Source organism: Helianthus annuus, chromosome 14 (genome assembly GCF_002127325.2).
Source record: "Helianthus annuus cultivar XRQ/B chromosome 14, HanXRQr2.0-SUNRISE, whole genome shotgun sequence".
Taxonomy (NCBI): Eukaryota; Viridiplantae; Streptophyta; class Magnoliopsida; order Asterales; family Asteraceae; genus Helianthus; species Helianthus annuus.
The window spans coordinates 35,906,857-35,932,865 of record NC_035446.2 but is presented as its reverse complement, the minus strand read 5'-3'; the positions used below and the strand labels follow the sequence as shown (position 1 = coordinate 35,932,865).

At 38.2% G+C, this 26,009-nt stretch overlaps 2 protein-coding genes across 2 annotated transcripts; one reads left to right on the top strand and one right to left on the bottom strand.

Moving 5' to 3' along the window:
* Positions 1-10,556: 10,556 nt before the first annotated feature.
* LOC110881447 (kinesin-related protein 4-like) lies at positions 10,557-19,110 on the bottom strand. The gene is made up of 4 exons (XM_022129704.1): positions 19,068-19,110; positions 18,382-18,741; positions 10,869-11,008; positions 10,557-10,811 (listed from the first exon to the last, which is right to left on the bottom strand). Exons 1-4 carry the CDS (start codon positions 19,108-19,110, stop codon positions 10,557-10,559), a joined length of 798 nt encoding a protein of 265 aa, XP_021985396.1.
* A 408-nt stretch (positions 19,111-19,518) lies between these two features.
* Positions 19,519-21,259, top strand: LOC118486467. The gene is made up of 2 exons (XM_035982941.1): positions 19,519-21,176; positions 21,232-21,259. The coding sequence occupies exons 1-2, from the start codon at positions 19,519-19,521 to the stop codon at positions 21,257-21,259; spliced, it is 1,686 nt and encodes a 561-aa protein (XP_035838834.1).
* The last annotated feature ends 4,750 nt before the right edge of the window (positions 21,260-26,009 follow it).

Genomic DNA, 26,009 nt, shown 5'->3' with positions numbered 1-26,009 from the left:
GGGGGGTATTTATAGGAAAAGCAAGACCGTTAGGATCGTTTCTTGAATATCGTGCCACGATCTAACCCGTACACTTGTCGCAAAGTTGTGGTGGCTTATTTTGCCCCCACCATAGGGTTTTGACAAGTGGCATTGCCCTTTGGGGGTTTCTAAGGGCTGTTTACAGCTGAAAATGACTTTTGCTGATCAGAAGGGGACTCGCGTGACGCCAAGGAGGCTAGGTGTCACGCTAGGGTCCCTCTGTTCAGCAAACACTTTCCAATGTTTTTGTTTCAGTCCCCGTTGCGTATTAAGGCCATTTCCGACATGTTTAAGGCTCGTTAAGCCATTTTCAAGGCCCTAAAATGATGCCTAAACATTGTGGACATGAAACATGCTCAAAAATATGCCGGATGTTGGCTCGTTTAGTCCTACGATCGCGATGTTTGGTTAATTACGACGGAATGAGCATAAGCGTGAAAAACAATCCAAATTGCACGACGAATGGATTTTTCTCATGCCAAACACTAAGGCATAATATTAAGACGCTTACATAAATTTTTGGATACCCGGATGTATTCAGAACGTAAGTTATGCGCGAAAGTGCAAACTTATGCACTTTTTGACACTTTTAGTCCCTGAATGATCCAAAAGTTTATTTTAGCATACCGAACCCCTCAAAGCCTATTTCTAAGCTATGTAAAGGATATTTATGGTATGTTTAACTTATGGACTTGTTCCGGAATGTCTGTTTTAGTACGAATCGTCATACTTTCGCAGTTTGTCAAGTTTAGTCCCTGTAAGCAAATAAACTTGTTTTTGCCATACCAAAGCCTTCAAAACTTATTTCTATGTTATGTAAAGGATATTTAAGGTATGTTGAGTATATGTTGATGTTCTGGAGTATTTGTCACATTAAACTGAGTACGTTTACGCACCAGTTTGCGTATAATTCTCCAGAAAGCGATGTAGTGTTTAAAATAGAACAAAAGTTAAAACATGAAAAATGTAAAGCATAAACAAACAAACATTGGAAACAAATAACATTGTTTTATTGATAATTGAACTGTTCACCATGATTTCAAGCACAAATGTTACAATATGCTTAAAATCTCATGCACCTACTCCTATATTCATTTCCTAAATCCCTACAACTCTGTTCCAAAACAACTTTGCCTCCATGGTTACACACGATCACAGTGATACATACATGTATAGATCACTCATATACATTCAACTTTTAAAGCTTCCGATACTCTATAACTATCCACGATCAACCGAGCACGTTATACATAACATCACATACGCAATCTCGTAAATCTTCATGTCTACACCAAGCGCACCGGTTCATGTATGCGTTCATGTTATTAAACCGAAGTTGAACCGGAACTAGTATTCATGCATTCATTCGCATTCATCCTCTCCGACAAACTTTCATGTGTAACCATAGTCCTATCATCTACGCATATATGTAAATTCATGATATCATCATACACATACATGCATCAACAATTTTCGTATAACCACTGAATTACGACACATAAGCATTCACAGATTTATACACATTAATCAAGTTCGCATAACATAAAAATTTAAGGGCGATACTACGTAACGTTAAACACATAGATCGAATGAGTAAGTCTACACATAAACGTGACTACATAACTCGAACCGAAACCGAAACAATGAAACCTTAATTAGAGACTATGGACTGATTTGTACTAACCGATTGCGTATCGACCTCGGGACCTGACCTCCGTTAACCGCAGCGAAGAAAGAAAAGAGATGCAGGGATGTCGCAGGTTTGCTACGGGTATGGTAGGGTTTGAAGTTGTGGGGAGAATGATTTGAAATAATACAGATTACCTTATATAAATGGTTTCATATGGAGGTCGGTTATAATTGTTTGGGCCACACGTTTGGGAGTTTCAGTTGGGGAGTTGTAAACAAGTAATATGCATGCGCTCATTGGATTAAAACACAAGATAGTTGGACGTTTTGGTAATCAAAATGTGTCACACCCCGACCGCGTATAACATGCAACCGCGGCGGAAACGTCGGGGAGTGTTGAGACAGAATTATTTGTTTCACAACCATGGCATACAAAGTTATATTTTATTTATTAAACAAGCGTGTTACATTGTCTTTAAACAGGAAATAAGAGTTTATAACATAATTAAACTACGTCTATCTTCGTTTTATGTCTCTAAGGCACAGGTCCGCCCTAGTATCACAATCATCATCCTAAGCGACAGCTCCAAAAAACACATGTGAAAGTAGGTACGTCAGCATAAAAATGCCTGTGAGATACATAGGTTTTGTGAAAATAGAATTCATGACTTATCTTTGTGAAAATGTTTAGTCATGAACCTTGTAATTTGCTTTGTCTTATAAATTATATGAAAAACGATAAGATCAGATGATATGTATAAATAAAATGTAAGGTTAAATGAGAGTAAAAATGAGTTTGTATAAGATAATTGTTTGTAAATCAATGTCTTGTGAAGAATATGTTATTGGTGTAAAATGTAATATGTCTATACTAAAATGATTTAAATAATGCTACGATAGGTAATATTATACAACCATTTATATATAGGAAGTACCAGCGGCGTATCCACCATGTTTGTATCATATTACGTACGCCACGTTACTCAAACCATTTACCCAAACCAACCACCATGTAAATTGTTCATGTATAAATCAATTGTCAAGTGTTATTGTGTAAACCATATTAAAATGTTCATGTCTAATGTAAACCACCAAATGTGTATATCAATGTCAATTTGTTTATGTTTAATGTAAATCAGATAATGTGTATCCAAAATATCATGTATGGCATGTGAAATATATCAACTAGGCCATAGGTAAAAATGCACAAAAACAGGGTATTGAATTAAACATAGTTTAAGTCAAAGTTATGTTTTGTGGAAAAATTGCATGCTATACTGATACAAACATTTATGCGGTTTTGTGAAAATGCATACATTCAAGCCTTTGTGACCGTGGTGATAGACCTTTAAACAAATTAAAGGTCTATATGTGTTATTGTTTATCGAATTCAGTCATTCCTTCCAATCCAAACAAACCCGAGATTTCAGGAATGGGAGTTATCAAGTCCTATGGTACCATTAACTACTAACGAGTGGCGTAGCTAATGTTAATGAATGTACATTGTTTAATTTAAACAAACCAAATGTCATACCAAAATGTGAGCACGTGATGAATAATCGTACTAAGTATGCACACAATGGGCATACATAGCATAAAATGTAATGTAAAATATTGCACTAAGTATGCACACAATGGGCATACATAGCATAAAATCTAATGTAAAACGATGTACTAAGTACGCACACAATGGGCATACATAGCATGAAATGTAATGAAATCGTGTACTATAAATGTACTAATGAACATAATAAGCGTATGATATGAAAGCATGAAAGTAACAAGTAGGCACATGTGTTCCACCCCAAAACAGTTTGGAAATAGTAAAGGATGGGGTTCAATGTACTCACTTGAGATTGCTTTGAAGTCCTTGTATAACAACCAAATAATGCTAGAGATCACGGATATCTAACGGCACCTAATATAGGTAACTATGTTAATATACTGGACCTAAATCGGAGGATTGGATAGTATGCGGGTTCGTAAACCAAACGAGTATGGAGACTCGTGTAATATGGTTTAACAAAGCCCACATACTAAAATGAAACCTAACCTAAGTGCTTACGACCCATTACGACCCGTTTAGGTAGCTTATGCTATCTTAACGCGTCGTTTGCGTAAAACGCGTTTGGAACGCCTAACGTCGTGACCATAAGGTATAACCTCGGAAGGTTATTCCCTATACAACTATGGTCACCTAATGTGTTTGGTCGGATCCTAATGATCGACCAAATGGGTTGGGTTCGAAAGTATAAGCGATTGTTTAGGTCGCTTACCTTACGACCCTATATAAGCACTAAACAAAAGTGACGAGCTAAGCATGTTAGAACATGCTTAACTAACTTTAGAAAACAGGTTTGGTATCAAAACAAACGGTTTTGATACCTATGAGTAGTTTGGTTACAAAATACGCAAGAATGCGCATTTTGGCCGAAACTATGACTCGCCACTGAGCCTAGATAACGTGGTAATCGGTAGGTGTAGTCACTATGGACTATAACCATCGTGATCACGCTCACGTTATGAAGTTCAAACGAACTTTGCATCGACCATAAACTGGTTAATGCAGAAAGCCAAACATAGTTCGACTTTCGGACTCGAAAAGCGAATAAAAGAACGAAAGAACACTTACGAAGGGTCCCCGAAAGCTAATCTTGATCCAGGAGCTCAGGTATGATGCAAAGGCCTCAACTTAGAGCTTTAGATCAGATTTTGTGGGTTTTAACCAAAATGGGGGGGGGGGTATTTATAGGAAAAGCAAGACCGTTAGGATCGTTTCTTGAATATCGTGCCATGATCTCATTCGTACACTTGTTGCAATACTTATGGGACATCAGATTTGCCCCATATTGTCCAGAAGAGGTAAGTGAAATTTGGCTTTTCACTAACTTGAAGAGGCAACAACAGTTAAAGCTGAATCTGCTGTTCTGGGGATGCCTTACGAACCGTAAGGGTGATGGCTTACGGTCCGTAAGCCATCAACTTTGGCAGATTTACAATTTTGGTCCCTGTTGTGCTATAAGGCCATTTCCGACGCGTTTAAGGCCCGTTAACCCCATTTCAAAGCTCTAAAATGAAGTTAAAGTATAGGGAACTTAAAATATGCTTAAAAATATATCGGATGTCGGTTCGTTTGGCCATACGATTGCGATGTTCGCTTAATTACGACGGAATGCGCATAAGCGCGAAAAACGAACCAAATTGCGCGACGAATGGATTTTTCTTATGCCAAACACTAAGGCATAATATTATAATGCTTACATAAATTTTTGGATGTCCCGATGTATTCAGAACGTAAGTTATGCGCGAAAGTGCAAACTTATGCACTTTTTGACACTTTTAGTCCCTGAATGATCCAAAAGTTTATTTTAGCACACCGAACACCTCAAAGCCTATTTCTAAACTATGCAAAGGATATTTAAGGTGTGTTTAACTTATGGTCATGTTCCGGAATGTCTGTTACAGTTCAAATGGCATAGTTTCGCAGTTTGTCAAATTTAGTCCCTGTAGGCGAATTAACTTGTTTTTGCCATACCAAAGCCTTCAAAACTTATTTCTAAGTTATGTAAAGGTTATTTAAGGTATGTTAAGTATATGTTGATGTTCCGGAGTATTTTTGCATTAAACTGAGTACGATTATGCACCAGTTTGCGTATAATTCTCTAGAAAGCGATGCAGAGATTAAATTTGAACAAAAGTAAAAAATATGAAAATGTAAAATATAACCAAACAAACATTGGGATCAAACAACTTTGTTTTATTGATAACTGAACTGTTCACAATGATTTCAAGCACAAATGTTACAAAATGAAGTTAGGCCGATTTTGCAATCCAAATGGAGTTGGGCTGATTATTATTGAAATGGCAATTGGGCTAGGGAACTAAGGGTTGGGCCACACAAAAGAAAGCAGAACTAGAATTGACGTGGCTGCATCTTTTGTTTTATTAATACCATTATGTATTTTTTTTAAACCCACTAATAATAAGAATATAATTAATTAACTAATATAATGTATAATGATCATGCTCTGGTTCGGGACTCATAAGTTTCAGGTTACAAGAGTTATGCCCAGGTTCAAACGGTTCGAGTCGGTTCAACACGATATGAATATAATATAAATTTTATAAGCACGTATTTAACTTGTCAAATATGATTTGATTTATAAGAGTGAAACAAACGGATTTTTACCTCGAAGATACAGGTTGTCACATCATCCCCAACTTAAAAGAAATTTCGTCCCGAAATTTAGCACGTAGTTACTGAGGAAGCTAGATAGGTTGCGCGGTTTCCCGGTTTTCCTGGGGTGTCACAACAACCGTTAGGATCGTTCCTCGATAAACAAGCTTCAATCTCAACCATCCATGTGTGCCCATTGTTTTAGAAAACTAGGGGAGTCCAAAACCAGTCCATAGATTCAAAGAAACCATTAGCAAATCATGGGAACAGCTGGTTCAAGCTGGAAACAAGTGGTAACTAACAAGGGCGTACAGACCGTAAGCATACTCCCATACGGTCCGTAAGAGACCTGCAGATTAGCATCTTTTGGAGTTTGGCAGTTTAAGTCCCTGAATGCTCAAAACTTGCTTCTCGATGCATTTTTGACATGTTTATGCCCCTTTAACCTCATTTCAAGGCTCTATAATGAATTTAAAGTATTGGGAACATGAAACATGCTCAAAAACATCACAGATGTCGGTTCGTTTGGCCGCACGGTTACGTTGTTCTGTTAATTACGACGGTAGTCGTAACGAACACAAAAACGATCCAAATTAAGCGACGAATGGAATTTTATCATGCCAAACACTAAAACAAAATATTTTAATGCTTACATAAATTTTTGGATGTCCGGATATATTCAGAACGTAAGATATGCGCGAAAATGCAAACTTGTGCACTTTTTGACGCTTTTAGTCCCTATTGATCAAGAAAGTTTATTCTTACGCACAAAACACCTCAAAGCCTATTTCTAAGCTATGTAAAGGATATTTAGGGCATATTTAACTTATGATCAAGTTCCTAAATGTTCGTTACAGTACAAATCAGCATACTTTCGCAGTTTCTCGAAATTAGTCCCTATAATCGAATAAACTTGATTTCGGCACACCAAACCACCCAAAACTTATTTCTAAGTTATGTAAGGGTTATTTAAGGTATGTTAAGCCTATGTCACTATTCTGGAGTGTTTGTTGCATTAAACTGGTTATATTTACGCATCAGATCGTGTATAACCTTCCAGAAAGCGATTTAAAGCCCGAAATCGAAACAGAATTGATATGTGCAAACGATACACATATTTTTACAAATCCCAAGTATGAAACACAATATTTTATTGATTTAGTATTTGTTTGATGGTTGCAGAGGCACAGGTGTCACATGGATCCTTCTAAATTCTTGTCTAGCCCAATGATCTAGAAATCATGGCTTACATCATCAATTAAGATGATCGATTTATAAACATTCAATTGTGATGAAGTGCCTACGGGCCATATTCAATGTCTAACGAGACAAATGATAGTGGTAGTCTATGACTCACTGTCAAGAAAAGGTAATGAACTATGTTCAAACCTTAATGCCTCGATTTTCTGAAATCTTGGCTTATAAATTTAAAATTGTCCTTGTGACTAGGCCTTTTGTGCCACTTTAATATCCTTAATGTTTTATAACTAGGACAAATTATAATGAAAATACTAATTAAATATAATTAACAAATTAACCAATATGGCTTACGTCACACCCCTTTCTAAGGCGGAAGCACGAGGTGTGATCATTAAAGGTTTTCATTGCATGCGATTGGTAAACATACTACATGCTCGTAAAAATAACTTCAAATGCGAAACGTTACATAACTGAAATCATAGTTTAAGTGTTTACATTAAAAGACAACATATTTTCTGAAAGTTTACAACTTTATTCAAAGATAAAACATAAGCAACATCCACAAGCAAGAGTAAGACCGTGCGCACATCCACTTTAGTTACCTGAAATACATGTGAGTTTTTGGAAAAACGTCAACATAATGTTAGTGTGAATTCGTGCAGTTCTTGTATTGAACGTTTGTATACTTTGTATGAAAAACATGGTATGTATCTTGTATAAATCAAGTATTTCTGTATGTATCTAGGTTGTTAATGGGTTGCAAGGCCATTAACGTGTGTCACGACATAGGAAGCATCCATACCATAGGCATTTTTCTAGTTGTCGATTCACGACTGAGACACAAAAGCACTACTTGGTACTAGTTTTCACCAAGAGTGTGGCTGCCCGAAAACCCATTAGATCTAACCTTTTGTTCTGCGGTCTTAGTATGTACACGATTAATGGTGCTTATGGTATCCTATTCGTGACATGATTTCTCGTATCATTCCTCAATTCTTGTATCCATCAAACCATTTGTAAACATTGTAACATTTGTAACATGTATTTCACCCCCGAAGTTATAAAACTGAAAACAGTTAAAAGAAAAGGGGGAGCATGAACTCACAACTTTGCGTTTCTTGCGCCGTAAACTTCACCGGATTTGCTTATTTAGCGTTGTGACCTATACATGTTTTATTAACGTTAGTCACTAGACTTGTATCGCACAAGTACAAGTCACTATCTTTTGTATATGTGTTCTTGTGTTAAAAATAATTTATATTTTTAACTCTGTATCTTACTTATATTATTTTCTCAAAAATAAATATAAATATCTTGTATTTTTCACCCGAGTTATGTATTTTTGTCCAAAACTTCATTTCATGTTCATAACTTGTCCAAGTTATTTATTCTATGAAGAAATATATTTTCATAAATATATTCTCTTGTATTTGTCTAAGCATGTTGTATGTGTATTTTTGTATTTTCACCCCTTGGGAGTATTTAGTGTATTTTCAAGTCCTAATACACTATTACATGTAATACATACTACATACACTTAGCATAAAATTTGGTGATCAATATATATATATATATATATATATAATTTTCTCAAAAATATACATACTTAATATCAATTTTAATCTTGAAGAAATCATCATTTCTTAACACAAAAATTAGGGAAACCTTGGTAAACATTTTTAGATACATTTTTAGGGAATAAGTTTCTCAAAAACTTATATTTTTCTAAGTGTCAAAATTTATAAAAATTTTGACATAGTTGTAGGATCGTTTTACCGACCGATTGAGTCAATAAGAGACAATACACACTGTTTGAGAGGCAGAAACAATCAAACAGAGTAGAATCAGTGAAGAATGGTGTAGAAAACAGAGATATCACTTTAAAACAACTTTCTCATTAAAATTGAACTTGGTTACACGGCATAATTTTTGGCAGCACTTCGTGGCAATGCTCGTAATTCCGTATCAAATGAGAAAGACAACACACATATATATAGATCCCTAATTCCGCACGAAACTATAACATGTCAGTTCATGCGGAATTACCTTAAGTAATTTCGTGCGGAATTAGGTCATACATCATTCATGCGAAATTACAACAATAACCCTTAACTTTACAACTTTGACACATTAGACCCCTAGACTTAAGACGTAGACTTTAGACATCGTGCACTAACAAACTCCACCATGGATACAGCCGGAGTCTTCAGTCTGGTCTTCAACTCTAGAATCACAATGACTTAAAAGTTTCTTCCCTCTGCTTAGGCTTTCGAGCCAACATCTTCCTAAGCTTCTTGTTTGCTTCCACTTCTTGCTTTTCTTCAGCTGCCATTCTCTGGTTTAGAGTATGTCTCAGCATATTGTCTTTATCTTCTTGTGCCTTCCGTTCTTTCTCTCTCTTTAACTTCTCTTTCTCTTCAATCTTTCGCCACTTTGAGTTCCATTTGTTGTCAGCATTGATACCCTTTTGAAAACAAACAGACACAACTCTCTGAAACTGCATAGCTTGTTCTCTATCTTCAGCTTTATACCATATCTTATTCACAAACAAACATTCAATGTCTTTCGCAGAAGAGTTCATCAGCCACAGAGGATCATACACAAAAATTTCTCTAACTTCATTCCTAGCCCTGTAAGTGATTACAGCTTCAGTCGAAATACAGCTGTAAACCCAACATACAAACCCTTTATGAAAGTCCTGTTCCATTTTAGGCACAGGAATATTCTTGATCACTCTCGGCTTTTTCACATGCAATATCGTCTCTTCATTACCAGTTTCAGGATTAACTCTTCTCACTTTCTTTGGATAATGTGGCTTCCAGTGCTTGAAGTTTTTCAACGATTCATACTTGATCAATCCCCACATAGGCACATCGTTCTTTCTAATTGAATAGCCCAATGTCCTAACCTTTGACAACTCTTCTACATCCCACCAAGGTAGGGACATAATATCATATAGACGTTCAAAATACTGCTCACCGTATTCTCTTCTGGTTGCGTATGCATTCACATGTGGTAGAAAACCCCAGCTAATGATATCACCCAGTGAAACATCTCTATCTCTTTTGTAAAACTTCAAAGGACGTTTGAACTTCCTTTCAGTATCTTTACGGAACCACTTCTTTCTTTCTTCTTTCTGTGGGTCTTTTGTTGTTCCCGTCAAAGCTTTTATCTTTCAAGATTTCAGCAACTTTCCTTCTCAGTTTATCTCTATTTTCTTCACTGAAAAACTCTACCAGAGTTGGAAATTCTGAAGTATCTTCATTCACACTATCTTCATCTGTACAATTCTCAACCTCAACCCTGTTATAAACATCTGCCACTTCAAAATACTTGTATTCATACTCAGGTTGTTGGTTGATGTCGAACGCATTCAGTTCTTCTTCAAAATCCAACTTGAAATCTAGATCCACCATACGCGTCATTTCTTAAATATCAGCCATTGTATATGTATGCTTGTACTCACCTTCCTCTACATCAGGCTCTAAACGCAAAATTAATTTTTCAACTTTATCAACGTTTTGATCATTCACTTGCTCCCCTCACTTTCAGCACTTTCACGATCTTCATGTGCATGATCATGCATTAAATCATCAACATTCTGTTCAGTCAATGCTTCAGTAACAGTAACACCCGTACCTCCCTGATCATCGTCATCATCGTCATCACTGCGACTGCTAGCAGAGAATATATCATCTACATCATCAACTTTCTCATCATCTTCATCCTCTTCGTCATCATCCTCTTCATCACCTTCAGCAGTAATATCTTTAAATAATACATCCTTTTCAAAGATAGCAGATACAGTAGATATAGGAACAGGATTCTAAATAGGAGATACAGGATCAGTAGATAGAACTATTGATCTTTCTGCAATTTCAGAACCTTCAACACCTTTTCCTTTATACTTCATTTCGGCATCAATTTCAGCTTGGCGTTTCGCTCTTAACTCTTCAACTTCTATTTCCTCAAACCTCTGCTCTATAGACTTACCAATGTTGGTGCATACATCTGTCGACTTCGTCTTGTATCGAGTCTTGTACTAGGTTGTTAGATCAGGGCACGTTGTACAAGAAAATAGGTTTAGTTGTATTTGAATGTGATTTCGCTTGAAGGTGAAGATTTCGCTTGAAATGACATGTGTCACTTTCAAGCGGAATCAACAGAATTCCTTATTCCGCTTGAAATGCACAATGTCATGTTCAAGCGGAATCTCGAAGTCTATATATACATTCCAGGCGAAATCAGTTGAGGTAGTTGTAACAGTTCTGATTTTGGATACCGAGGTGCTGCCGATTTATCCCGTGATTGTAATCGTTGTTATATCAATCAGAAAGAGGTTTAAAGTGATTTGCTAGTTGTTTCGAAGTCTGTTTCTTAGTTTCCGCATCTGAAACAGATCAGAACTCCTATGAACAACTCGTTCGGGTCTGAAATCGATCCTACAAGTGGTATCAGAGCTCAGGAGGAGTTCTTTCCGATACAGCTGAAAATTTCTGTTTTCTACATCTTCTTTTCAAAATCAACAAGTTTTTACGGTTAAAATCGGCTAAATTTCTCATATATTGTGTAAAACTGCATGTTAACAAACCCTTGAAAGTTTCAGGCTAAAATTCGGCTTAAAAATGACAAAAATGGACTGAATTGGCTATTTCGCTTGAACGAACAAATTTCTAATTCTGCTTCAAAAACGTTATTTCGCTTGAGATTTCAAGCGAAATCAGAGATTCCGCTTCAAATTGTATTGATTCTGCTTGAAATAGCTTGATTCCTCTTCAAGTTGCTATTCCGCTTGAGATTTTAAGCAAAATCAGTGATTCCGCTCCAATCTGTACTGATTCCGCTCCAACTTGTTATTTCGCTTGAAACTTAATCTCACTTGAAGTTGGTATTTCAGGTGATTCCGCTTGAAGACTGTATTCCGCTTGAAGACTATATTCCGCTTGAAGACTGTATTCCGCTTGAAATTGTTGTTTTGTTGAAAAACGTGTTATCGAATCATGAGTGGAGAATTTTATAACGCGTTTGCCACATCTTCGACTACTCCAGCTACCATTACTCAAAACATGAATTTGGAAAATGAAACTGGAACTACTCAAAAACCCCCGAAGCTAATGAGTATTGAGGAGTATTATGAATGGAAAGATCGATTTGGAAACTGGGTTCAAGCTAACCATCTAAGATCATGGGAGGGTATTTTAAAGAGATATGTTCTACCACGTACTGAACTGCAAACTGAAAAACAAATCTCTGAGTTCAATGACAAAGAACGAGAAATGTACAGAGCTGAAAAAATGATGATCAGTTTACTTCAGCAAGCTATTAAAAAGAAATCTTTGTATTGCTTCAACATGACAAAAATTCAAAATCAATTTGGGATGCTCTTAATGTCAAATTTGAGGGATGTGAGAAGATGATTAAGAGTAAAAAGGCATTGCTTAAGAAAGAATTTGATCTTTTCACTAGTTTGCCAGGAGAAGATACAAAGAAAATGATTGAACGATATTGCCATTCAGTGTGTTCTATGTCGTTGTTAAGCATAACCAAAGATAGAGAAGAATGGGTAGACAAACTTGCTGATGCGTTACCTCAGAAAGAGTGGGGTACATTTTGATGATTTTGAAAAACACCGGTGAATTTGATGGTTTGACGATTTCTCAGTTCATCGAGAAGATTGAGGGTCAAGATCTGGAACAACAAAAGATTGCGAGGATGAATAATCCGAGTGGTCAACAAGATGTGAAAATGTACTACAAAGGAAGTGTTCAAGAGGTTGAAAGAAGTCTGAAAATACAAACTGCGTTTAGTGCTGGAAATTCATCTGATAATGTTGATCAAGGTTCAAACAACAGCAGTGGATTTTCTTCATACCCAAGTGTCAATCCAAAGAGTTCAACTTCGAGTTTTCATTCTCAAAGTACAAAAGGTGGTGGTTGTGTGATACAGTGCAATATAGCATTGAATCTTCTAGAGGGTCAAAGTTTTTCTGAAGAAATTGCAAAAGATCACATGTCTTTAGTTGCAACTGTGCTACAATCCTACGAAGGTTTAGTTGCAGGGAGAATCGGGAATCCTATGCTTACTAAAGAGGATTACGATCAGATAGATACTGAAGAATTGGAACTAATGGACATCAAATGGAGTCTAGCTAGTGTCCTGAGAAGAGCTGAAAAGTTCAAGATGATTACTGGAAGAAATGATTTTCTTGATGCACATGTTTCTACTTTAGGTTTTGATAAATCTAAAGTTACTTGTTTTCGATGCAGGGAGAAAGGTCATTTCAAGAGGGAATGCAAGAATAGAGAAGCAAGTGAAGCAAAGAATCCGTTTGGAAAAGATGACTACTACCGGAAACCTATATATCAACAAGTTGGTCAACAACAACAATAAGAACCACAAGTGGCTCATGGTAGAAGAGTAATACAGGATGCTTCAAAGAGAGCATGTTTAGTGAATCAAGAAAATTTCAGCTGGGATAAATACATTTCATCTGATAGCAAGGCATGCTTAATCAATCAGGATGATGAAAGGTTACCTGAAGGTTTTAGCTGGGATATGTTTGTGGATGAGAAAGGAGAGTTTAAAGCTTTCATTGCTAAAATTATGAAAGAACCTGATACGTTTACCGAGTGGATGAAAGCTATTGGTGTTAATGTGAAGAATGAAAAAGAAAAGTCTGTTTCATCAGATGAAAGCTCACAAATTTCAGAAGAAAGCTCAGAAAGTTCAGAAAGAGAAACTGTTTTTGATCAAACACTATCTGAGTCTAGTTTATCAGATAATAGTTCTGAAAAATCAATTGAGTTTGATCAATCACCAACTGATGACAGTGGTGATGATGAGGAAGAAAGACATATTAATGTTGCGAAAATTCATCTATCTCCTGAAAGCTTTCATTTTTATTTTGCAGATCGCTTGGAAAAACTGAAGGAAAGACGAGCTGCAAAAGAACAAAAGCAAAAGAAGTCTGAAAGTGTTGTTCAAGAAGATGAAATTGTTCAAAATGATGAAGTTGAAAGTGTTGCTGAGGAGATTGTTGAAATAGAGAAGGTAACTGAAGCTGAGAAGATCAGTGAAGTAGAAAAGATTGTGGAAGTCATCAAGCCTTGCTCAAAGTGTCTAGAATCTTGCAAAGATTGTGCAGCAAAAGACGAGAAGTTGGCTAAGTTTGAGAAGATGAAGGAACAATTACTGTTCAATCTAAACTATGTGAAGGAATCTTGTGATGTTTTGAATAGAACAGTAACTGGTCTTCAAAAGACAAATTCTGAGAGAGAGCTTTAACAATGATGAATGCAACGATGATGACGAAGCAAAAAGCTATAAACTATTACATTGAGGAATGTGCCATGTTGAAACAAGAGTTGGAGACTGAGAAAATTGAGAATGAGAGAATCAGACGCTTATTACAGAGTTATTCTAGTTCTGATTATCTTATTGATCGAATATATCCAATTGTTGCAAGTTTCGAAGCATTCAAGGATGAGAAGCCAAAGAAGAAGGATACTGGTAAGAAACTGAGTGTTAGCTATAACAAGTGTCCGCCACCGATCTGGGAAGGTTATTCTCCCAGAAAACCAAATGAGGAGCAAGTTCAAAAGGAAGTCAATATAAAACTGAAGTCTGATATAACCGATGAATTACCAGAAAACATTGATGTCACTTTCACATTGTCTGACACTGATCATGAGTCTGAGTTAATAAAAAAGGTGGTCGATCAGGTGTTGGATACAGATGAGGAGTCTGAGTCAAAATCTGAGTCTGGAGGTTCAAGTTCGTCAGTCAACAGTCCAAAATCGTCGGTTAAACGGGCTTACAGTAAAGAGTTTTTGTTATCAAAATTGAATTTGAATGATTCTGAAAAATTATATTCTGACAAAGAGTTTCCAATAAGAAGTGTTAGATTTGAAATGATCAAAAAGGTTTTCAAAATGACAGAAATTAATATTTCTGAAGTAAAAGATTTAAATCTTACTGGAAAACCTAAAAAATACACTTCAAGAGTTCAACAACGATTAAACAAGAAAAAGGGTTACAATTCTGGTTCTAGTTTTCAAAAGAAACCAAACCATAATGGTAATTTCAAAAAGAAAGGTTTAGGTTTTATTCCATCTGAAAATTATAAAAATGACAAAATTTCTAAAACAAACACAAAATTTCTTTCAGGAGGAAGTGCTGAGGAAGAACAGAAGAAACCTTTCTAGAAACAATCAAACCAGGAGTTTCTTGCTGAGAAGAAAGGAACTGGAGTTTTTCATCGAAAGAAGACTAGAACCTGTTACAAGTGCAATGAAGTGGGTCATATTGCATGGAATTGTTCTCAAGCTACAAAGAAAAAACAGGGAGTCTCTGAAAAACTGAAAGAAAAAGTTGTCGATGTTGAACAACCAACTGAGAAGTTCAAAATTTTTGAAAATTCAACCTATGAAGTTGGTGAATGTTCTAGGAAAAATTTTTACAAAAAAAGAGCCAAGGACAACCAAATGTGGGTTGTTCAGAAGTTTGATGAGAAAACTGGCGATGATTCTGGTTCCACAAAGCCAGACGAGCCTCAGGTTGAGTTTAAAGAGGGAAAATCAATACCTTCGATGGATGATGATAATTTTCCACCATTGAAGGCTGAGAATTTTAAATCAAAAGTTGGGAAGGTTGATATCTCGAATCAATTCTATTCTGAGAAGAAAGAATTTGATGTCGATAAAGCGTTCAATGGTAACGTGAAAAGGATTTTTGAGAAAATGGTCGAGGGGAAGGCCAAAGGGGTTAAAGATTTTTATGCAACAAAGAAGACAACTTATAACCTGACTGAATCAGAGTTGAGATCACCAAAGTCTGGTCAGGCTTGGGTGGACATTTTCTTTACTTGAAAGACCTGACTTGCCAGAGATCCCAAGTTTGTAATTACGGATCAGGAATCGGCATTTTTTTATAATTGAATTTGTGAATGAATATTATAATTGTATAAATTTTTACAGGTTGTGAATTGCCGGAGCTTCCAGGTTGGTAAGTGTGAAGCAGGAATCGGCATCTTTATTAGTAACATGAATTTGTGTAGATGTGTTATTCCTACAAATGGTCATCTACAAGTGGTACAAATGGAAATTTTTACAAAGTGATTACTCAAGGTCATTAATTTGAACTTGATGTAATCCTCATATAAATGATTAAAAAATGGACAATTTGATGAGTTTACCCCTAACCTACATGTGGTTAAAACAAAACTTATTTTCCGGAAAAACCATTTTGATTAAAACAAACTTAAGTGTTTTGAAATCTAAATGGGAAAATAGTTTGTTGAAAGGGGGAGTTCTGATTGTTTATGCATAGTGGATGGCGATTTGAAGCGATTCGATATCAGTTGTCATCTTTCTGTATAGTTTGTTTTCAAATTTATTTAAATGTGTTTGCATTTTAGGGGGAGTAAGAAATTTCAGAAAATCCAAAAACATTAAAAAATTTGAAAAAGCCAAAAACATGATAAAATAAAAATTGAGTTTGGTTGTGAAAAGAGGAAATGATAGTACATCAGTGGACTATCACAACATGCTAAAGAAATGGAAAGTTAAAAATGTGATAAACAATCTCACTGATGATATGCCAGTAGGTTTTTGCACATTTAGTAGATTGTGACGAGATATAAACCTAAAATTTCAAACTTGCTTATTTTGTGGGAACATTTCTTGGATATATAGGTAACCCCTGAAATCTTGTTTGAAAGGTCTCTCTTTCTGAGATACTAGGTCTTTATGCTCAGTGATATCTGGGGTATTATCCCGGGACTTCTGCTGAATGGAAATTCTGACCTAGTCCCCATATAATACTTTCTACAAGTGCTTGAAATATAGCGCTGCCCTCAGCAAAAATGATAAAACAATAAAATTGATAATCATTGTTGTTGTAAAAAAGATCCTCTAAAGGGGACACACCAAAAGACGAGCCATCATCTCTCTGCTGAACGGAAGTTCTGACTTGAGCTCTCATGTTTTCGCATCTAACCCCTTTACAGATATCATCTGTGGTATACTCACCTGTAAGACTGAATATTGGGATCTGGATACGGGAGTATATTCAAGTAGTGGGACACGCGAATAAGTTTAAGTGCTTAAAACACTAATAATCGTATCTTGAAAATCAGTTGAACTTTTTGTGAAAATTTAACTGGATCAATATACTGACAATCTAAGTGAATTGTTTAGAACTTAAAATGAAATAAAGCTTAACGGTGTTGGTGATTTGTCACATAAACTGATATGATCCTCTTACACAAACTCACAAAAATATTGTCTGTAAATATTTCTTTACTCTATTTCTTTCATTTCAAAAAATCCAAAAAGATTTTATGTGTGTTATAGCATAAATTTTAAAAAAAAAATTCAAAAAGATTTTCGACAACTGATGTCGGAAAGCTGATTTTCAAAATTCCGAGTGCTAAACATGATGACTATTTTGTGAGGGGGAGTCTGTTAAATCTAACATGGTTGAATATTCTTCTGTAAGTGGTCAGAGAGTCTGAGTTGGTGCATACATTTTAATATTAAAAATGTTAAAATTTATGGAACTTATGTTGTGGAAGAGATTGTGCAGGTCTGAGTAAGAACTGGGTTAATAAATCTTGAGAAGCTTGTGAATTGAAGAGAACCGGATTTTGTTTCTGAGCACAGTATGAGCCAGGCAACGATCTTAAACCTGTGAGAAACAGATTATGATCCTGGAGCTGATGATGCTGATGAACTTAAGGAATACCAGCACATCGAAAGGGGGAGTCTGAAGACATTCGAGAAAAGGATTAGTTCAAAGGAAGCATGTTGGTGCTGATAGAAAGAGTAAAAGCCCGATGACTGATCAAGATTGAAGATGAGAAGACTCGATACTTAAGACTCGTCAACATCTGAGGGGGAGTCTATTGGTGCATACATCTGTCGACTTCGTCTTGTATCGAGTCTTGTACTAGGTTGTTAGATCAGGGCACGTTGTACAAGAAAATAGGTTTAGTTGTATTTGAATGTGATTTCGCTTGAAGGTGAAGATTTCGCTTGAAATGACATGTGTCACTTTCAAGCGGAATCAACAGAATTCCGTATTCCGCTTGAAATGCACAATGTCATGTTCAAGCAAAATCTCGAAGTCTATATATACATTCCAAGCGAAATCAGTTGAGGTAGTTGTAACAGTTCTGATTTTGGATACTGAGGTGCTGCCGGTTTATCCTGTGATTGTAATCGTTGTTATATCAATCAGAAAGAGGTTTAAATTGATTTGCTAGCTGTTTCGAAGTCTGTTTCTTAGTTTCCGCATCTGAAACAGATCAAAACTCCTCTGAACGACTCGTTCAGATCTGAAATCGATCCTACAACCAATCATATTCTCGATCACTTTGTTCATCATGTACAACTCATGTTCTTTCACCGCTTTGGCAGCTTCAAATTCTTTGTTCTTCAATTCAAAGTACTTGTTCTGTTCGTCTCTACGTGCCTTTTCTTCCTCTAGCTCAGCAAGTTTCACTTTCATTATATCCATCTCGATCTGATCTGCTTCAATTTTCTTTAGCAAAGGCTTGTTTTCAGATTCAACCTTCTTGGCACGCATCTCAAGAATCTTTTCACGATCTGCCAATCTCTTATTCTCAATCAAAACTGCATCAACTTTCTTTTCCACATTCTTTACTTGAACATTACTAGCAAAGTTGAAATCTCCAATCTCTTCAAGAGAAATACCTTCAGTAGGAATATTTGGAAAAGTTTTATATCCAGAAGAACCAGGAGTTAACTGTACTTGTGGTTGAGTGGATGGTGGTGTTTGAAAAATTTGTTGTGAAGTAAGTAAAGGTTGGTCTTGAACTGGTGTTTGGGGTGGAGGTGAAAGATGTGATGGTGATTGGATAGGAGATGGTTGTTGATGCGGGCCCAAGCGTGGAAGAGCGGGCCATCCTGTATTTGGAGGCCCAAGATCGGGTCACAAAAGGGGCTTCACTGAAATGGCTCTAACTTGGGCTTCAGGGGTCCGTTTGGGGCGTGTGACTAGTCAAAACGAACGGGAGAACGAGCTCTAACTTGCTGCAAATGGCCTACGGCGGTTTGGGTCATCGTCCGTGCCGAAAAAACGCTTATTTCTATTAGTTTTTTCCATTTTTATGTTTTTTCAAGTATTTTGGGCATTTTGTTTTTGGGCTTGTGTTTGGCCCGTTGTCTTTTTTAGGCCCGTTTCGAATTTCTGTCATTATTTATATGTCCCTTTAGTGAATGAAACAATCAGACTTGAATTTTGAGAAAACTTATTTTTCACTTCAAATTCCGTGGCCTTTGGGTTGCAATTTGGGGGTTGGGGAAGAGACACACGGGTATTCGTAGAATCAACGTGTTGATCTTCGTTTATCGTATCACTCACTACATCAGTTGGTATCAGAGCCGAATTCCTGGCTCAAAATGCCTCCGAGGAGAAACAACAACAGGCCTCTCGATGAAGTGTATGAACGAGAGTTGGAGCAGCGCCTTATGGCGAGGATGGATGAACGGTTGGATCAAGTGGTCAATCAGTTGACTGATCGGATGGCCGATTTGATCAATCGTAGGAGGCAGGGACCCGATGGCGGGTATGGTTCTGATTTTAGTAACCCATTTGGTGACGGTTCGGCTTCCGAAGACGAACAGGAAGGGCGACCAAGGGGTGAACGTGGAGGGGGTAACAGGCGTTGGGATTCTGGGATTAGAGTTGATATTCCAGAATTTGATGGGTCTAGTTTGAATCCAGATGGGTTCATCGATTGGTTGGCTACCGTAGAGGAGGTGTTCGAGTACAAGGAGGTGCCTGAAAACAAGCGGGTGGCCTTGATCGCTACCAGGTTACGTGGTAGGGCCTCTGCGTGGTGGCAACAATTGAAGTTAACACGAAACCGGCTCGGGAAGTCAAGGATCGTGACATGGACCAAGATGAAAAAGTGCTTGCGGTCCAATTTTTTGCCTCATAATTTTCAAAGGTTGATGTACCAGCGTCTGCAGAATTTGAAACAGGGGGCTAAATCGGTTGATGATTATACCACAGAGTTTTACCAATTGATTGCGAGGAATGATATTCAAGAACCGGAGGAGCAACTTGTTTCTCGGTATATTGGGGGTCTGAGGGTTCAGATCATGGAGGCTGTGAATCTTTTTGATCCGATAACCATTCCTGAGGCACACCAACGGGCGTTGGCCTTTGAGAAGCAAAACCGTCGGGTGGGCGGTTCATTTACCCTCGCTGGGGGAAACGTTGGGTCAGGCAGTGGGGCACCTCGTGGCGGGCCTAGTCAGGGGAAGCCGGGGGGTAGTAATACCGGGCCTACTTCTAAGGGGGCTAGCAGTAGTGGTCCGAGGTGTTTCAATTGTGGTGAGACGGGCCATCGTCAAGCTGAGTGCAAAAAGGCTAGTAAAAGACACTTATTTGCTGAGTCTGAAGATGAACAGTATGAGGAGTATGAGAATAACCCAGTCTACGATGAAGAAACTGAATATGAAGAGGAGGTTGTGACTGGTGATGTTGGGGTGAATTTGGTGGTTAGACGTTCTTGCTATACACCAAAGGCAGATGGGGATGATTGGCTGAAGCATAACATCTTCCACTCGACATGTACTATTTTGGGAAAGGTTTGCACGTTCGTCATCGATTCCGGGAGTTGTGACAATCTGATTTCTGAAGAGGCAGTCCAAAAGTTGGCCTTGAAGACAGAGAGTCACCCGAAACCGTACAAGCTTCAATGGCTGAAAAAGGGAGGTGAAGTGACGGTATCTAAAAGGGCACTGGTTTCAATTTCCATTGGGTCCACGTATAAGGATGATGTCGTGTGTGATGTGGTCCCTATGGACGCGTGTCACTTATTGTTGGGCAGGCCTTGGGAGTACGAGCGTAATATAGAACATAACGGGCGGTCCAATACGTATAGTTTCCTGTTTGGTGGTGTGAAGATCACTCTTGTTCCTAGCAAGCCTAAGCAATTAGCCACGAAACAGTCGGGCACTTTGTTGACCATTAGTCAGTTTCAAGATGAGCTGGAGGAAGCAGACAATGTTTTTATTTTGATTGGGAAGCCTGTGGCCGAGGAAGTCGACATTCCTGAATGTATGGTTCCGTTATTCGAGGAGTTTGTTGATGTTTTCCCAGATGATTTACCTGCCGGGTTGCCACCCCTACGAGACATCCAACATCACATTGATTTGGAACCGGGGTCCCAGCTACCCAATAAGCCCCATTACAGAATGAGTCCAAAGGAGCACGAGGAATTACGACGGCAGGTTGAAGATTTAATTTCTAAAGGGTATGTTCGGGAAAGCATGAGTCCTTGTGCTGTTCCTGCTCTGTTGACTCCAAAGAAGGATGGGACATGGCGTATGTGTGTTGATAGTCGTGCAGTCAACAAGATCACTGTAAGGTACCGATTTCCGATTCCCCGACTTGATGATTTGCTTGATCAAATTAGCGGTGCCACTATTTTCACGAAACTAGATTTGAAGAGTGGGTATTACCAGATCCGACTCAGGCCTGGGGATGAGTGGAAAACCGCCTTCAAGACTCGTGAGGGGTTGTATGAATGGTTAGTGATGCCTTTTGGCTTGTCCAATGCCCCTAGTACGTTTATGCGGGTCATGAACCAGTTGTTTAGGCCCTTTATTGGCAAGTTTGTGGTGGTTTATTTTGATGATGTTCTTATTTATAGCCCTAATTTTGATGAGCATGTGAAGCATGTACGGCAGGTTTTGACCTTGCTCCGAAGGGATAACTTGTATGCAGCCAAAAAGAAGTGTGTCTTTATGGTCCCTAAGGTCCTGTTTTTGGGGTATGTTGTTTCTGGTGACGGAATACAGGTGGATGAATCCAAGGTAGCGGCTGTTAAGCAGTGGCCAACCCCCACTACAATAACTGAAGTACGTAGCTTCCATGGTCTTGCTTCATTTTATAGACGGTTCATTCGAAATTTCAGTTCCCTTATGGCACCAGTGACTGACTGCATGAAGGGAAAGACCTTTATATGGACTGAGGAGGCAGAATCAGCTTTTCAGTTAATCAAAGAAAAGCTTACATCAGCACCAATTCTTATTTTGCCAGATTTTTCTCGGGTTTTTGAGTTGCACACAGATGCCTCGCAGGGTGGTATTGGGGCAGTCCTAAGTCAAGGGGGGCGTCCAGTTTCTTATTTCAATGAGAAGTTGACTGGGCCAAAGTTACGTTACAGTACTTATGATCTTGAATTTTATGCAGTGGTCCAGGCTGTGAAACATTGGCGTCACTATTTGTTTCACAAGGAGTTTGTTTTATTTACAGACCATGATTCGCTGAGGCATATCCGCAGTCAAGATAAAGTTTCACATAAGCATGCCCGGTGGATGGCTTTCTTGGAAAAGTTTACCTTTGTTGTGAAGCATAAGTCTGGAATCTCGAATCGTGTGGCAGATGCCTTGAGCAGGAGGAGTAGCCTGCTTGTTTCTATGAGAGTTGTTGTACCCGGGCTAGACAATCTCATGGAACAGCTCGCAGCAGATCCATATTTTTCTGTCATTTTGCAGGATGTGCAGTTGGGGAAGAGGGCAGATTTTCTTGTGCATGATGGCTTTCTTTTTAAGGAAAATCAATTGTGTATTCCCAATTCCAGCCTCCGACTTCAAATAATTAAAGAACTGCATGGAGAAGGGCACGTGGGAAGAGACCGTACTTTACGACTGGTGCAGTCTTCTTATTTTTGGCCTACTTTGCGGAGGGATGTTGAACGGTTTGTTAGACGTTGCAGGATCTGTCAAGTTTCAAAAGGCACAGCTACCAATGCAGGGCTTTATATGCCTCTACCCATTCCTCAGCAACCTTGGGTAGATATTAGCATGGATTTTGTGTTGGGGTTACCCCGTACTCAGCGTGGTAATGATTCGATCTTCGTCGTGGTGGACCGGTTTTCTAAAATGGTGCACTTTATTCCTTGCAAGAAGACAACGGATGCAGTTAATGTGGCTCAGTTGTTCTTTCGAGATATCTATCGTTTGCATGGTTTGCCGTCTTCTATAGTTTCTGATCGGGATACTCGTTTCTTGAGTCATTTTTGGCGCAGTTTATGGAAAATGGTGAACACTCAGCTCAATTTTAGCAGTGCTTACCACCCACAAACTGATGGGCAGACAGAGGTTGTTAATCGATCACTTGGTAATCTTTTGCGGTGTCTTGTGGGTGATCATGTGAAGTCGTGGGATCAAAAGCTTTGTCAGGCTGAGTTCGCTCATAATCATGCTGTTAATAGAAGTACTGGGTTTAGTCCGTTTGAGGTGGTCTATTCTGCTAAGCCTCGGGGTCCTCTTGATTTGATGTCACTTCCTTCGCCAGGTTCTGTTCCCAAAAAGGTGCAAGATTTTGTGGTTGGGTTACATGATGTTCATAAAGCTGTGCAGGATAACTTGGCCAACGCTAATTCAAAGTACAAGCAAGCTGCAGATCAAAAGCGTAGGCAAGTTGATTTTGAAGAGGGTGATTTTGTTTGGGCCATTTTGACTAAGGATCGCTTCTCGGTGGGGGAGTATAATAAGTTGTCAGCCAAGAAGATTGGGCCAGTAGAGATTGTGCAGAAGATAAATTCTAATGCCTATCGTCTGAAGTTACCAAGCCATATTCGTTGCTATGATGTTTTCAATGTCAAACATTTGCTGCCTTTTCATGGGGATTCGTCTGATGATGAGGTTGCTGCGGATTCGAGGTCGAATTTTGTCTACCCAGGAGGGAATGATGCGGGCCCAAGCGTGGAAGAGCAGGCCATCCTGTATTTGGAGGCCCAAGATCGGGTCACAAAAGGGGCTTCACTGAAATGGCTCTAACTTGGGCTTCGGGGGTCCGTTTGGGGCGTGTGACCAGTCAAAACGAACGGGAGAACGAGCTCTAACTTGCTGCAAACGCCTACGGCGGTTTGGGTCATCGTCCGTGCCGAAAAAACGCTTATTTCTATTAGTTTTTTCCATTTTTATGTTTTTTCAAGTATTTTGGGCATTTTGTTTTTGGGCTTGTGTTTGGCCCGTTGTCTTTTTTAGGCCCGTTTCGAATTTCTGTCATTATTTATATGTCCCTTTAGTGAATGAAACAATCAGACTTGAATTTTGAGAAAACTTATTTTTCACTTCAAATTCCGTGGCCTTTGGGTTGCAATTTGGGGGTTGGGGAAGAGACACACGGGTATTCGTAGAATCAACGTGTTGATCTTCGTTTATCGTATCACTCACTACATCAGTTGTCTTGGTGGTGATAGATGTGGTGATTTAGGTGGTGATGGATGTGGTGATTTTGGTGGTGATGGTTCAGGTGGTGGTGATGGTGGTGGTGTAGGTAGTTTTGTTTTTGGTGTACGTTTTGTCAGCCTAAGAGTCAACTTTTGTCTCGCTGCCCTTGGAGATACAACACTCTTCCTTGCACCTGCTTTCTTTCTTCCACCTGAACGAGGCGTTTGAGACTCTATTACATCCTCAAGTGATGGAATATACACATCATCCTCTTTCTCCTATCTTCTCCTTTTTCTCAGCAGCTTTTCTTTAGCAATCTCAGCTTGAATTCTCTTTGCACGCTCTGTCTCATCAATTTCTTCATCGGATGAACTTGAAGAGCCTTTATCACCATCGTCACCTTCTTTCTCACCAGCTGCCTTTTCTTTCTGAGCATTAAACGCATTAAGATCTTTCAACAATCTTTCAGAATTAGGAGATAAACGAACATCAACTCCCACCTTCACTTCAGTTTCAGCTTCTGCTTCATTTTCAGCTTCAGCTTCTACTTCAGGTTCTGGTTCTGGTTCCTTTTCATCAGGTTCATCAACAAGCAAAGTCTCAACAGCTTTCTTTCGTCGTTTCTTAGGTTGAGATGAAGAACCTTCTTCAGCTTGAACTTTAGGTGTTGCTTTCCTGCTTTTCTTCTTTTCTCTTCTTTTAAGAACCATTAACTGCGAGATTCTCTGAACTTTTCAAGAATTTTCAGCTCATCAGCATAACTCTTCTCTTTCCTTTCTTCTTCATTCCTCCAGTTCTGGTGATTAACTGGATCTGGATCTTGATAGTTCTTATCTTTAACGAATCCAAAGAATTCAACTTTAAACGATGGCTCTGGATGATTCGGATGATATCTTGACAACTGCTTCAACGATTCATTATCCATGTGATACAGTATCAACAAATCATTCTTTTCATCTCTTTCCAATTGAGGATAAGCATGATCTAAAATCATTTGAATAAAGCGTGGATACAACCAAGTCTTGTCTTTTGATGTTGCATTCCCAACCAGATAATGAAACACAATCTTCGTGAAATTATACTTCTTGTTCAGCACTAAAGTTGTCACCATGTTCATCTGGTAGTCTCTCATCACGTCGTAACCACCTTTCCTATGACTAATAGCTAGTACAACAGAATGAATCAGAAATTTGTACAATCTTGGAAAATTTGCCTTCAAATAATTTGCCTTGTTGAGATCACCGTTGTAACCCATTCTTAACATGCACCCCTTTACCATCCTCTCTGGAAACTTCGTTGGAGAGTTCTTATCATCTGGAAAGTTCAACACTTCCCTTACAAGTTATTCTGTTATAATTATTGGTTCGTCTTTTCCCTTCACCTTCACAAGTGAATTAATGGTCTTGTTTGCTTCATCATAAGTTGCCTTCTCCCAGAAATACTTAATATGAGATCTGAACACCAAACGTTAATCTGATAAGGCTTTCTGTATAGGCAGTCTTTCCATAAACTCCAGAATATCCTTAAATCCAGCCATCTTTGAATGTTCTTTGTCATAAACACAACATGTGTTGTGCAACGGATCAAACAATACATTTGAAGTCTGCAAAATCACAACACACAATTAGATTCAACACTTCGAAAAATTTTCAACTTAATTAAACTTCAAACGGAATTACACTTGACTTACAAACGGAATTACATTTGACTTACAAACGGAATTACATCTACAATAAAAAACATCTCATGTGGTATTACCCTCATAC

What these genes read in the sequence shown, in the direction of transcription:
- LOC110881447 (XM_022129704.1), bottom strand. Translation starts at nt 19,110, where the DNA reads ATGACCCAAACCGCCGTAGGCCATTTGCAGCAAGTTAGAGCTC. An exon ending in TTTGCAGCAAGTTAGAGCTC is followed by an intron (nt 18,742 to 19,067) that starts GTTCTCCCGTTC and finishes TTCCTACTGAAG; the next exon opens with GTATTTCTCTTGAAGAGATT. An exon ending in AGTGATCGAGAATATGATTG is followed by an intron (nt 11,009 to 18,381) that starts GTTGTAGGATCG and finishes GTAAGTCTATAG; the next exon opens with AGCAGAGGTTTGAGGAAATA.
- LOC118486467 (XM_035982941.1), top strand. Translation starts at nt 19,519, where the DNA reads ATGGCGAGGATGGATGAACGGTTGGATCAAGTGGTCAATCAGTTGACT. An exon ending in CCAGATGATTTACCTGCCGG is followed by an intron (nt 21,177 to 21,231) that starts GTTGCCACCCCT and finishes CCGGGGTCCCAG; the next exon opens with CTACCCAATAAGCCCCATTA.